Source organism: Halichoeres trimaculatus, unplaced genomic scaffold, assembly GCF_033239565.1.
Source record: "Halichoeres trimaculatus isolate MK-OKI-2021-1 unplaced genomic scaffold, fHalTri1.1 fHalTri1_scaffold_11, whole genome shotgun sequence".
NCBI lineage: Eukaryota > Metazoa > Chordata > Actinopteri > Labriformes > Labridae > Halichoeres > Halichoeres trimaculatus.
Genome location: NW_027437189.1, coordinates 22,596,071 through 22,609,868, shown reverse-complemented (window position 1 = coordinate 22,609,868; position 13,798 = coordinate 22,596,071). Strand labels below are relative to the sequence as shown.

Here is a 13,798-nt window from a genome sequence, read left to right as displayed (position 1 = left end):
CACTGCCCTTACGAAAGAAAAATAAATGTACCAATATATATTTTTAAATGTATTGTAATATATTATTGATAATTTATGATATACATGGAATATTATATTGAGGGCACATATACAATGTATTTTATATTCATGAAATATATTGCAATATATTGCAAAATATACAAATGATTGCCACTTTTCATATATTTCAATATATTGGAAAATATAAATACTAAATCACATATATGGGAATATATTTCCTAATATATGACATTATGTTTTCCAATATGCTGCAATATATTTATCTTTCTTAAGGGTGGAGAGATTCTTTCATAGACATTAGTGCCCAACTGTATAAATTCATTTTTTGTGGGGGATCATGTCATTATAGGTAAAATCGGGGTACTTTTTTTTTTTAAATGAGAAAGCAATATCTACTTAGAATTTTTTTTTTCAAAAGGTCCATGCGCAGTTCTTTAAAAAAAAAAAAACTGTAAGGACGTGAGGAATAAATTCTTAGGCTTTGTTAGAGTGACATCTAGCGGACAAGGCTGAGAAAGCAACCTCTCACATTTTCTGTCACATGCTCTCTCTGCAGTTTTAAAAGACAGTTAAATTAGAAAATGACACATAAACCTAATACATGAACAAGCAATAAAACTCTTAATTTGCTGTATTTGTTGACAAGCGTTAGAGGACGTAAACAACCGCTTCCTCTATACGTCACCGGCTGCCAGCCAATGAGATTTAGTATTTCCACAGTTTAGCCAGTCGTGCTGGAGAATGTAAATTCTGCTCAGCAGCCTTCCTCTTACTAATCATCTACAGTTAAACGAGCGTCTGCAATCAAAAACGATACAATGGATGAATATGACCGTCACCTGACGTTATGGCAGAGAAATGTAGGAGATGTGTGCTTTATTACAGATTCAGGAAATATTTCGCTCGTTCAGGAGTAGAAAACGTCTCGTGCGTTTATAAATGAAAGACCCCGCAGAAAAGGTAAATAGCACACGCACACTCGCACGACAGGGTGAAAGCCAACATTTACAAAATGGAACAACCATGCGGGTGGACTAACATGAAATACCAGCTCATTGTTAGCTTTGTCTGGGCTACAGGCGACCTTATCTCTGTTTCTCGACAATCACAGTCATGTGTTTCGTGTTCAAACGGATTAAACGGCCTGATTAGGGTAACTGGCTTGTCCTGTATTTTTCTTTGTCGTCAAAAATTTGAGAGGGAAATTATCAACGAGGGTACAAGCACCCTGTAGTGTTAATCTTCGATATGTAAGAAGCTGGTATTTGAACTCATCACGGGGCAAAAGACAGATATGGACAGACTTCATGTGACACTGTGTCAAGTTTAAAGTCCATGCCCACAGAAGCTCCCTGAACTCAGCACGCACCTAACGGTCGCCGCGTGCGAATGTCGGTGGTCAAGCAAAACATGTTTGCACCTGTTCATATGAAGCTCATAGAAAGGAGGCATAGGTGTGATGATGTCATCACGTCAAACCAGGGACAACTCCACCGAGTGATTAGTGAGACAAATAGCTGAAAAGCACATGTAATGAGATTAAAAAGAAACCCACTGTGCTCTGGTAAACTTTTTATTAACGTGTATAAACATTTCCTGTCATGAAAACAAAACAAAAAGTTTCAGTTCTGTGTTTTGTCTTCAGTTACAGCTGGTCACCACCATTAACACCCTTTGTTTATGTATGTTTCAGCTATATCTATAAATCAGATTGGTCTGTTGTGTTTTCTTGTAGACATGCTGTAACCAGAACATTGCTGAGCTGGAGACAGTGTCACCATGAAAGGCTGTAGCTCCAGATGGGCCTTCTCCCTGGGCTTCCTGGTAGGGGTTTGCAGCGTCTACTTCTTCCCACGCCAGGTGTGGTTTGAGAGGAGCTACCCCCTGCTGTCAGAGGCTCAGGAAAAAGCCAGCGCAGTGGGGGCGACGCCTGACAGCTGGAGGAAGGAAGGAGGTGCTCTCATCAACCTGCTCCACCCTCACCATGCAGGTTCTGTACATTCTTCCACACTTTCCCTCTAATGAGACAGCTATTCGATGTGAATAGGGGGAGAAGCAGCACAGAAATAGAGCACTCAGTAATTATGTCTCAATTAATTATGTTTCCTCACTACTTTTCTTTGTTCTAACATTCCTGATTCTACAATATTTTAAGATCCCATATGGCTCTCGTTGCCCTCCTGGCTTTTTTTCCTTAGCTGTATGGGGACCATTAGGAGCCAAGGGGTAAAGTAAGAGTAAGTAGAATCATGACAGAATGCCAAAGCCTGAAATTGGTAGAGGACCCCCCCCCCAAAAAAAAAAAATAAATAAATAAATAAAGAAAGAAAGAAAGAAAGAATAAAGAAATAAAAAAATCAGGGAGAGCAGCAGCAAAGACTATGTGTACAGAAAATAACAGAGCAAGTATCAATGAAAATACATATGACACTGATAAAATCAGACAAAACCAAACTTTTAAATGTATTTTGCCACTAAGTAAGAGCACGCAGAGAAGAAAAACAGCCCAAAAACTCATCCCAGGGGTACATCACGCTGCTCTGGTACCTATATTTTAAGAAAAAGGTTCTATTTGATAAATAGAAGCCAAGCTAACTTGAAAACAGGGATCAGACCTGAGTTACTCACTCCCCTTTTAAGGCAGTTAATTCAGATGTTATGGTATGTGGTAGTAAATCCCCATCTTTCATCCAACAGAGTTAAAAGGCAGTCAGCCCCCTTGTATGCTGTGATAAAGCAGGGTCTTTCTTCAGTTTCAAGCCGTACAAATGAGTGAAAATAGAAAACACTGAATATTGGATTAACTGTGCTTTGTTGTTGGTTGTGTCCTTCTAGATGAAGTCAGCCAGGTTGCAGATCTGTTGTACCAGAAGGTGCGCGTGCTCTGTTGGGTGATGACAGGGCCTCACAACCTTGAGAGCAGGGCCCAGCACGTCAAAGCTACCTGGAGTCGTCACTGTAACGTGGTGGTGTTCATGAGCTCAGTGGAGGACCCTGACTTCCCCACAGTGGGCCTGGGCACCAAGGAGGGCCGAGACCAGCTTTACTGGAAGACCATCAAGGCCTTCCATTACGTTCACGAGCACCATTTGAATGAAGCAGACTGGTTCTTGAAAGCAGACGATGACACCTATGTCGTGGTGGATAACCTGCGCTTGATTCTGTCCAACCACACCCCTGAGGAGCCCATCTACTTCGGGAAACGCTTCAAGCCTTACACGAAGCAAGGTTACATGAGTGGAGGGGCGGGCTATGTGCTGAGCAAAGAGGCTCTGAAAAGATTCGTGGAGGGTTTTCGGACCAAAGTTTGCACACATACTACCCCTGTGGAGGACTTGGCTCTAGGGCAGTGTTTGGAGAAGATGAATGTCCTGGCAGGGGATTCCAGAGATACTCTGCATCGAGAGACTTTTCACCCATTTGTACCAGAGCACCATCTGACCGGCAAGTTTTCCAAGACCTTCTGGTACTGGAGCTATTGTTACTACCCTATTGTTGAGGCAAGTCTCTTCTCTTCTCATATAAAATTGTATAAACAGCCAAATATTCAGCATAAACCCAAGAAAGTAATTTTTATTATCCTTGCAAAATCAACCAATCTCTCCACTTTCTTTTCTTATCTTTTCTTTCTTGTAATTCCAGCTAATCAGAGCAACTTTTGTGCAAATGAGATGAATCTTCCTATACCCACTCTATATGTTGTCACATACATCACCAGTGCCATTTCTTTAATTTTCAAAAGATGCATCCCCATGAGTCTGCAAGCATTGTATTATCACTGGAAAAAGAAATCATTTTGTGTGTCTTTAACACATTTGTGACTCTGCCTGATAAAACCTCCTTTGCTTTTTGCTGTAAAGCAGACAATTGCAATGCTTTGTTCAGGAATCGAGAACTTAATGAGACTTGTTTAAATGACGAGGTCATTGCATAAGGATCTCATTGTGCCTCATAACAGGTTGGAGGGACAGGCCTTAAAAAATACAGGTCTGCACCATAGACTGTTTAACTACTGGACGTAGTCTCCCTGATGTCACCCATCTGTTCCTGAAACAGAAAATGAGGCACATCAGCTAAAGCGGCCATATTGGTAGTGGCAAGGGCTTTGAGTACAACTATAGGGAGCCCCTTGGTCATATGACCTGAGCTTGTGCCCCTGATTGGGCAAGCTCGATCTTAATATCCTCTGAATGGCTGAGTGAGAAAAAATTCACCCCCATACAGTGTGCCGATGTGAAATTAGCGATTCAGACAGGAGTCGTTTTTTGAACCTGGTTGTAAATAGGTTAATTTATGCTTTGAAAACAGCTTTTTTTGGCTTGGTGTGTATGTGACTTCTGGTACTTCTGGAGCCAGCCTCAAGCCGACACTCGAGAAACAGCAGCTTTTAGCACATCTGCATTGTCTAATTTTCTTAGAATTAATTTCTTTATCTGCACTAGGAGCTGAAGAAAATCACCAAAAATACCCCCAAGAATGGCACAATCTGTTCAAGTGCAAAGTGCAAGGTAGCTGCTTTACTGGACAGACCTCCTGCTGAGTGGATTTGTCTAAATTGGAAGGCTAAGTCAGCTGGGTGGACACGCTTTTTGGGTGTTAAGCGTTTGTCTTGAATCCTTTAATATAATTAGTGTCCATCTGCCTTCTAATTGCTTAAAATATTCTTTTATTTCGAAGAATACAGCATCAACCTGTTTTCTGGCTGAAGGCGAGCAAGAGTGTGCCACACTGTTATTTTGTTTTTGTTGATATAAGCATAATGTATGTGCTGTCATCAACGGCTCATCACAGGGATAATAACAAAATAAATGAAACGTGATTATCTGGCACTTTAACATTCCGTACCTGACCCCTGCATAAAACGAGTGAATTTAAAACGTGAATGAGTTCATTTTAAAGTAGATGGTTGCAGCAGAGACAATGTCCTGTCAACAAAGAGAAAATTGGTCAATTTGTCTCTGATGATGCAACTAATTTATTGTACTTTGCAATTAAAATGAGACAGGTCTATTACAGATCCTGTCACACCCTGACTGCCACGATGCTTTGTTCTCTGCGGTTTCAAAGGGAAAACATCAAAACAAATTGCCTCTTAATTTTAAATTAATATATATATGTTGTTTTATCTCACTGTACACTTGGAAATTTGTTGTTTCAGAACTGCCAGGATATGAGGAAATATGAGGGCTTAAAGAAGCAGGCAGGTTATACTGTAATCCTACCTTGTTGGGAACAAAGACATTAAATGCTCCAGAAAAGGTTATTTATTTCAAAATTCGTTCTTTTTGATGGCAAACTCTCAAAATTCAAGTGATGTGCATCTACTTTCATACTAATACACCTTATGGTAAATTTACAAACCACATAGTTATACTTACCAGAGGCGTTTTCACCTTTGTGACTGGGGCACTGACTTATGTTAGGGCGACATGAAGTCTGAGTGTACACACGCATACACACAAAATTATAACATCTACTTTAACTGCTTACAAAAGGATAAAGTAAAGGTGTTATATTCTTATGTACTTTTTTTACACACTACGTGGCAAAATTTGAATCTTGTGAGCTAACTTATTCACAGGCTCATAAAACATGTATTAAAGTCACAAAGTAATGCACTAAAATACAGCATAGAACTTTTAAGGAGATGTTGTCGATAACTGTATTTTGCATGTGAGCTATTTTTTTTTCTTCAGTATTTTTCTAAATTTAATGAACTGACTATAAACAAAATATGTGTCATTGTAATGCAAAGAAGGAGACAAGCAACACAGCTCATTTGATTTTGACCCAGGTCTTGTCTTTTGAAAGTACAGCTAGCAGTCAAAGCAGATGATTTTAAGGTGTTATCTTCAGTGACCACTTAGATTTTGATGGGGAGTCATTCTACCCTTGGTCCCCCCTCCGAACTGAGCTGTATTTGTTCTGTGGTAGCAGCTTTTATCAAGGTTAAAATGCAGATTGTGTTTTTGTTTCTAACTGGGAGCTCCTGTGAGGAGTTTTTGAGTAGTTATGAAAAAAAGCCAAAAAGAAGAGTGAGACGTCTTTATTTCCTAAAAGGCAAACAAGATCATAGCAGAGAAAAACAACAGAACTCAACGGACAAACTGGCAGCTGTAAGGCAGCACTTTGTCAACAGAGAGTGCTGGGATCGACACAGAAAGAATCCCACAGGAGTTTATTCATTTACTGCCCAGCTTTTTTCTACACTCCTTATTGCACAACACAGCTCTGTTAATCTACAGCTAAAAATAATCACAAACAAATGCAATGTGAACCCTAATCTGAGGAACAATCGCCCAAAACTTTGTGCCTAACCGATTTTAGAACAGCGGTCTGCTTTTTGAACAAATAAAGCTACTTATTATTATTTATGAAGTTGTTGCAGATGCATGTATGCAGGCTTGGGGCAGGCTGTCACACACAGGAGAAAACAGATACAAGATATTCTGGTTTGGTGTCTTGAATTTGAATTGTGGAAAAGCACCACTCTTCTTTGTAAAGAATGATAGGCAGATCTTTAAAGAAGACAAAATTTGTTTCAAACTTAGCTGAATATAAATTTCCATATTTTATTTTCTCCCTGGTTTTACGTTCCTTGTGTCTATAAAATAGAGACATTTGTATTGTGATTGTAGCTATCAACAGTTTGGACAGCTTGTTTTCAGGATTAGTAGTGGGACAGTGTTGGGAAAAGGGATTTATTTCTGATACTTTGAATTGTATTTTAATTTCATGGTATCATATGCGTTCTTTGATCCTCTAACCTGTACCTTGTATGTGTGTGTGCTGATGTGTGTGTTTGCTTTTCTTCCTCAGGGTCCGCAGTGCTGCTCTGACCTGGCAGTGTCGTTCCATTATGTAGAACCGGATCTCATGTACACACTGGAATACTACACCTATCACCTGAGAGCATACGGCTACAGGCACCGCTACCGACCCCCCTTACCGGCTGTGCTTAGGGCGCTACTACTCCCACAGAGTGTGACGTCACAACGTAAAGCTACTGAGGACGTGACCGAAAAGAGGAATCGCACAATTTCAGCCTTCTCTGTGAGGGGAAACCAAACCAAAGCAGAAACAAAGCTAGAGACAGCAGAGAAGGACAATTTAAAATCTCGGCTGTTGGGTGGGAACAGGACTGCAGTCACACAAGAATGATTGTCTTTCAGCAGAGGATGAATGTGTATGTGTGCTCCAGGGAAGTAGCAAAGTGTTTTCTCACTGATCACAGTACACAGTATGAGACTCAGCAGTATCTAAGTGTGAGAGGTTTGAAATTAAGCAGGATTCTCTGACAAACTGTGAACTAAATTGTGACGTAGTAAGTTTTAAAAATTTTAAATCTGCTTCTGTTGGATCTTTTAGATTCGCAAAGGTGAAAGTGTTTATTTTAAGAGTTTTTTTAAGCAAATTGCTGCACTGCAGAATTGTGTTTTTTTAATTCATATTTTATTTTGTGACTATTCTTTGTTTTGAATAGAAAGCAGTGACAAATCTTATTTCTTTTAAGAAATGAAAAGTCTAACAAAGACACGATGGATACCGTTCAGTGTTGAAGACAGCAGATGACTGGGCCAGTTAAAATGAATGATAAGTGTTTCTTTTATTCCTCTCAGTACAATTTTAAGTCTGTTCTTCAAATGTTACTTTTCTGAATTACCTTGTTTTTTCTTTTTTTCTTATTTGGTTTTTATTTTGTTTTAATGCACTGAAATAATAAATATTCACTTAACGTTCCCAGCCAGCAGGGATGTGTGTTTCAGCACAGTTTTGAAACTCCATGTGCTTCTATTAAAGATCAATGTAGCTTCTGATGATCACAGTGTTACACAGAGCTCAAATGAATCCCTCTTGTGTCGTCATTTCATGATCCCAGCAGTGAACACTGTAGCAGATGTGACTGAACATTTCTCTTTTTGCTCTGGAGCTGAGCTTGAAGAACACACACATGAACAGCTGCAGGAAAATGCCAGAACATTTTACATGAATAAATTATATATAAAAAATTATGTTTATTTTGAACTTTGAAGAAAATGAATAACATGACAAAGAAAAAGCATGTGTGGCATATCTCTTCTAATAATTTGTGTCTTCAGGTAAATCATTACAATCTGTGTAGATCATGAATGCGTCCCAGCGTAGCTGACAGGTTTACAGTGTGAATCATGTCTTTGAGTTGTTTTCATCAGATATTTCATTTATTGTATGAATTCTTTATGATCCTGTGTCTTTGTTGCCAGATGAGAGCGTTGCTTTAGCTTGAGCGTCTACAGTCCCTGGAGAAACCTGAAACAAACACACCATGCAAAGATGCAAATGTTGTTAATACACCTTAAATACACACAATCAACCATACAGGGCCAAGTGGACAAGTTTTTTTTTTCAAGATTCAAGGAAATGTAACAAAAGAAAATACAGTTTTAGTGTTGCTTTAAAAACGTTTCAACTAAATTTCCAGAGCCACTCCTGTCTAACAGTTTTGTCCATTACCAGACAGTTGAAGTGGAAGATTTATTTTACCAAGTTCTGGAGTGGGTGTGCTGTTCCATCTCTGAGTGAAAAACAAGCGGCACTCACCTCAGCCTGCACTTGTTGAGAAAGATCCCTCTCCTCTCCGGATACTCTCTCCTCCATGGGCCATTATCTGTGAAAGCAGAGATTAAAAATATCTTCACTGGTGTATACAGTACTGTAAGATGACTAGTTCAGAGCCCCAGCAGGGACACTGAAGACATTTTCACTTCATGGAATTGGACACTAACCAGGCTCTGAGTTTCTCCTGCCCATCAAACCAACAAAGATGTCGTGCATTTCCCCTGATAAGACAGACGAAAAATATCTATGTATGAACCTCAACGAGAAGTGACACTGAATTCATATACGAGATCAAAAAGGGGCTTACTTTTTTGTTGTGGTGGCACATCATTTTCGTCTGATGAAAATAAAATAAAATAAAAAAGAGAGTAACAGGCAATTGAAAGAATCACAACAGATGACTTGGAGAAAGTGGAGATAAATGAATTACTTAACCTCATACAGGAGGAAAAATTACAACCCAACTTCTAATGGCACTTTTGGGTCCATCTGATCATGTTTCACAGTTATACTGGTGTTGTAATGGCTGTCCTAAAGTAACAGGTGAATGATACCATAATCATTCAGATAAAAAAAAGACTTACCAGCATTTCGTCTTCCCATCAGACCAACAAAGCTGTCATAATCCAAATCGCTATACCTCTTCAGGATATTCCTCTTGAGGCTGTCCAAACCCGAAGTTGGCTGCTGTTATGGGAAATAGGAAAAAAACAGTTGCTTTAGAAAGTTTTACAGGGACTAAAACAGCCAAATTGGTGCGCGTAAAGGACACGTACATCTGAAGCAGATCTACGCACCCCGGGCTCCTCCTCACATCTGCACTGGCTGTATCGAAGTTTGGCGATGAAGAACAGAGACACCAGCAGAAAACATCTCCTCATCTTTTCAGCAAGATCTATGAACATATTTCAAGTCCTTTAAACCACACCGAACAAGGACAAACATGGCAAAGAGAAAACGGCACTTGTTGCTCAAACGCGCAGCGTAATTTGTGCGTAAAAGCGCCCGGAGTGGGTGATGGAAAAAGCGAATGAAGCAGATTTGAATGTATCAATTAAACGATTTTTATATTTTTTTCTGTTGTACAAAGACTTAAACAAAAGGAAAAAAAGTTTTCCTCGGCAAACCAAACATCCAATCCTTTAAAGAAAACTACTGATCCAAATAATACGCTAACATTTGCGCTCAATCATGCATTTGAAAGTATATTTCTTTACCTCGTTTCCGCTGAGCAGATAACTTAGTGAAAAGGAATCAGCTTTCACAGCTTAAGTGAGTAAAGCTTGGACAGATAGATCCTGCAGTGAGATCAGCTCAGATTAAATGAGGCGTCCAAGCTCTGGTGTAATAAATAATAGCTGGAAACCCGCGTAACGCCAATCAGAAATTGAGGCGTAGGTGGGGTCTCGGGTCTTATATCACGCTGTGTCGAAGGCTACGTAGCAACTCATTGATGGTCATGATGATGTCTGGAGCGTGTCCCACCCCCCACCCTCCACCCATCACTATGACCATCAAATACGCACACACGCCTGTCATAAATGACAAAAAAAGTACATGAAACGTCACAAGGACATAGGTCAGAGGATCCAAGCCCATCCCTGAACAAATGACTGTCTTTTATAGCACTTGTTGCAGCTGGATGAGAAAAACGCCTCTTATCAAACTTCAGCTGAACAAAGACTCAGAGTGTAACCCTCAGCTTGTGTTTCCAAACTACACTCCCTTGATCACTCCAGTATTTTGCCATCATGCACATATGCTCCTCTGTGTTCCTTGTCAGTCCGTTGACTTGTGAACATGATGAGAGTCAACATACTAATCTTTTTAGGAAGTCATTATGTGGATTGCAGCTGGCTCGGCCTGTCACTGAAGATACATGAGCCCCACTGTGTTGCATTTATAATTGACTGCCCAATAAACCCACCCATACAGATAATGTGCAAAGAAAACAGAGATTTGTCAAGTTTAATCTTGACAGGGTTTGATTGTTTCATTGATTAACAGTTTAGTTTTCCACCGCTGACATTAAGTATTTGAGAGGGTTTTTTTTTAATTGTGTGAGACCAGGGGTGTGCCTTTATCAACAAACAGTCTACAAACTCAGTATTTGCTTGAAGCACAAGTCCAGCTATCACCCATGAACATCAGCACAGTGTTCAGGGTGGGGGCACTGGCCTGCATTCAAGTCTAAGATACCACCTGAAAATCTGCAAAATACTCACTTTTGGATGGACAGGTTGGTTTGTTTACCAAAAAATGAAGTAGAAAATGTTGTTCCTTATGTTTTCAGTTGAGTCTGGCCACAAAAGATAAAAATCCAATTGTCCCAAGACAGAGTTGGCCCAAGTCTTCCAGCCCTAAGCTATGATTTTAGTCCATGGTCCTCTATCTTTATTTATAGTACTACACAAATACAAACAGGTTAGTATGAATATGAAGCTGTTTTGCAGCCAGTTAAAATATCATTTTCTCTCTTTTTAACTAGCTTGGTTTTTAATGGCTACACAAATCTCTTTGATAAACATTCCATTACCAGACATGCAAACATACCTTTACCTCTTTCTTCCTCTGCCCCTGAAGTAAAAGTCCTTTTTTGCAGTATTGTTTTGTCTTTAACTATCTTTGGATGCTCAGTAACTGCTGCCGGTGCAGTAGAACTTTGAAATTTTAGAGAGAGAATTCCTAGGCCTACATTATCAGCAGCACTCTACTGATATAAAGGTGCTTTTTTAAAATGTTCAATAATATATCGTTGATTGCACAACAATTAATGATTTTTTTTAATGTCGTTTATTGCTCCTGGGGGCCCTCTAGTGGCTGTGAGTCTTTGAGCAGGAAATCAGTTTGTTTGTGCGTTGGGCTGACTCTGTCCAATGACACAATGGCTGTACTCACAGCAAAAACACACTTTTTAAATCCTAGTTCAAAACCACACACTGTGTAAAACATGGTCTAAGTCTCAGCGATGGTCTAAGTCACCTTTTGGATTCTAAGGTGGTGCTTTTGAGCTCATATAGGTGGTGGCAGCATAGACTGTAAAAAAAATGGACGTCCACTCGAAGTGAGGTCTCCACAAAAACTGCTCCCCCTGGTGGCTGGCTGCAGTATAGGTTAAAAAATCAGGCTTTCCAGCCATTCCAGATGGGCTGTGGTCAAACTTTAAAAAATTAATACACCTCGTAGAAATGATTCTCAAGTCCGATTGTTGTGGTGATTTGAAGATATCGTTTGGCTGCCTTGTATTCAAGTCCTCTTTTTTTCTAAAAAGTTTCATTTTCATTAGTTATACGAGGCTAAAAACTAGGCTTTATGTAACGTTCAACGATGATTGACAGCTGCCGTTCTCGTGTATTTTTTTCGGGGATTGTAAAATATGTCGGGAGGTAGAGTCAGGAAGTGATTAGACTCTCAAAAGAAAAAGTATATTAATTTTGTCGCCCAGCTCCACTCAGATTCTCCCAGAATCCTTCACAGTCTCTTCTGCGCAGACTCTGGCTGCAAACTACTACAATGGTGGCACCTGTGATGGGGTATTTTGGCTTCAAAACTGTTCAATGATAAATGGCGGGGCCACGCTGTCCACATAATCGGGGCTAAAAGTGACTATTGATCAACTGAGCAAGAGGAAAAGAGGCTGAGTTGAGGCAGGCCTTATTACCTTCACTGCAACAGCTACAGTGTGACCACCTGTCAGTCTAATAGGTCAGCTGCGTCTCAAATTGTGCAAACTTGTAACCTTAATGTCTTCAAAGCTAATGTATCTGAAAGAAAAACTGTCAGTGTGGATAAAGAAATTAGCTACTTAGACCTGATTCAAAGATTTTGAACCAGCATCATAAAGTGTAGTTTTCTAAAACAACAAAGCACAAATAAAGCATCTACATGACACTCACATCCATTCACTCAACAATTATCTTTACCTTTTTTCCCCTTCAGGGTGCGGTAGATACTTACAGGTTGGAAGTAAAAGTAGATTTGATAAGTGAGGACAGGAATGGTACCTAAATGATACTTATTCATAAGTATGGTTGTACATTTACTTTATGCATATGTCAGAACCAAGCGGGACCACACCAGTCAAAAAGTCTGGATCAAGCCTGCAGACAAACAGACTGATTGAAATCTGTACTGCTTTGACAGACACTTTTTTTTCTATTCCAGTGATGATACAGTGAGTAGCAGTGGCGTCAGACAATCACTGTCCATGGCTTCTAAATTCTCTCCTTAAACGGCTCTGACAGATGCTGGGATGACCCGGCCGTCTTGTGGCTTGAAATAGCACCCACTGTGTGCCACTTTTAAAAGTGTGTGTCCCACAATACTACACAATTTGTTAAAGTTACCTTCATATTAAGTTGAAATATGGAAAGAAGAAGCTGGGAAGTTAAATCTATGATTCATATGTATACTACAAAATATGCAAGTGTTTCATAAAAGCAGCCTCTTTGGTCATCAATTGCTGAAAAACACTCAAATCTAGTGCTCATGACAACCCTATCATTTGTCTTACAATTACACAAGCAATTAGACTTGTGTGCATCTGTGTTTTTGCAAACACTCAGGTTCAAACCAGCATGAATATTTCTCACAAAGCAGAAAACTGGCAACTGTAACTTTCACCGGCCTCTAGAGACCAACACCTGATGGAGGGTTTGACACCACTAACAACAAAGCAGCAGTCAGGAACTTCACAGAGGGTTAACACTGCTATGATTTAGTAATGACTTCCCATTTCCATATTTGTCTTGTTCCTGTATGTAGTAGTGTGGGGTGGGAGGTGGTGGTGGTGGTGGTGGTGGGGTGTAGCAGTGCAGGCAGGGGTTCGGGATGGGAGATCTGACACAAGTGGAAGTCATTAATTGCAATTTTACATAATTGATGAGTGTTTTATTATCCCCCTTGGTAATCAAAGTGGTCCTCTCTGTAGACTAACAGAGAGCATAGCCAACGAGTGCCAGGGGCTATTTATCCCCAACATGCCATTACAGGCTTCTCCTCATTCCACTGAAAGGCATATGGATATTGGGTGTGATGTGCTCTGGGGCTGGCTGATCGTCCTGTTATACATCACAAGTTGTCACATGGCCTGAGCACGGCTAACCAATATGACGTGAACCCCTCAGCTATGTTGCATTGAGATGTCATTCATTTCTCAGGACCAGGAGAACCACTCTCC

The 13,798-nt window shown here is 40.0% G+C and overlaps 2 protein-coding genes across 3 annotated transcripts; one reads left to right on the top strand and one right to left on the bottom strand.

Moving 5' to 3' along the window:
• Nucleotides 1-746: 746 nt before the first annotated feature.
• Nucleotides 747-7,994, top strand: c1galt1la (core 1 synthase, glycoprotein-N-acetylgalactosamine 3-beta-galactosyltransferase 1, like a). Its single transcript, XM_074682141.1, has 4 exons — nucleotides 747-981; nucleotides 1,757-2,011; nucleotides 2,857-3,521; nucleotides 6,841-7,994. Exons 2-4 carry the CDS (start codon nucleotides 1,801-1,803, stop codon nucleotides 7,180-7,182), a joined length of 1,218 nt encoding a protein of 405 aa, XP_074538242.1. The 5' UTR covers nucleotides 747-981; nucleotides 1,757-1,800; the 3' UTR covers nucleotides 7,183-7,994.
• Nucleotides 7,995-8,012: 18 nt separating this feature from the next.
• tac3a (tachykinin precursor 3a) lies at nucleotides 8,013-9,989 on the bottom strand. 2 transcript variants are annotated; one of them, XM_074682142.1, is made up of 7 exons: nucleotides 9,837-9,989; nucleotides 9,396-9,514; nucleotides 9,204-9,306; nucleotides 8,927-8,956; nucleotides 8,787-8,840; nucleotides 8,602-8,668; nucleotides 8,013-8,310 (listed from the first exon to the last, which is right to left on the bottom strand). In XM_074682142.1, the coding sequence occupies exons 2-7, from the start codon at nucleotides 9,498-9,500 to the stop codon at nucleotides 8,292-8,294; spliced, it is 378 nt and encodes a 125-aa protein (XP_074538243.1). In that variant the 5' UTR covers nucleotides 9,501-9,514; nucleotides 9,837-9,989; the 3' UTR covers nucleotides 8,013-8,291. The 2 variants fall into 2 exon arrangements, with proteins under 2 accessions (XP_074538243.1, XP_074538244.1); XM_074682143.1 differs by having other exon boundaries at nucleotides 9,417-9,514.
• Between the last annotated feature and the right edge of the window lie 3,809 nt (nucleotides 9,990-13,798).

Coding starts and splice junctions, on each gene's coding strand:
- tac3a (XM_074682142.1), bottom strand. CDS start 9,500: ATGAGGAGATGTTTTCTGCTGGTGTCTCTGTTCTTCATCGCCAAACTT. Junction 9,307..9,395: donor TGCGTAGATCTGCTTCAGAT/GTACGTGTCCTT, acceptor TTCCCATAACAG/CAGCCAACTTCGGGTTTGGA. Junction 8,841..8,926: donor TGTGCCACCACAACAAAAAA/GTAAGCCCCTTT, acceptor CTGTCTTATCAG/GGGAAATGCACGACATCTTT.
- c1galt1la (XM_074682141.1), top strand. CDS start 1,801: ATGAAAGGCTGTAGCTCCAGATGGGCCTTCTCCCTGGGCTTCCTGGTA. Junction 2,012..2,856: donor GCTCCACCCTCACCATGCAG/GTTCTGTACATT, acceptor GTGTCCTTCTAG/ATGAAGTCAGCCAGGTTGCA. Junction 3,522..6,840: donor GTTACTACCCTATTGTTGAG/GCAAGTCTCTTC, acceptor TTTCTTCCTCAG/GGTCCGCAGTGCTGCTCTGA.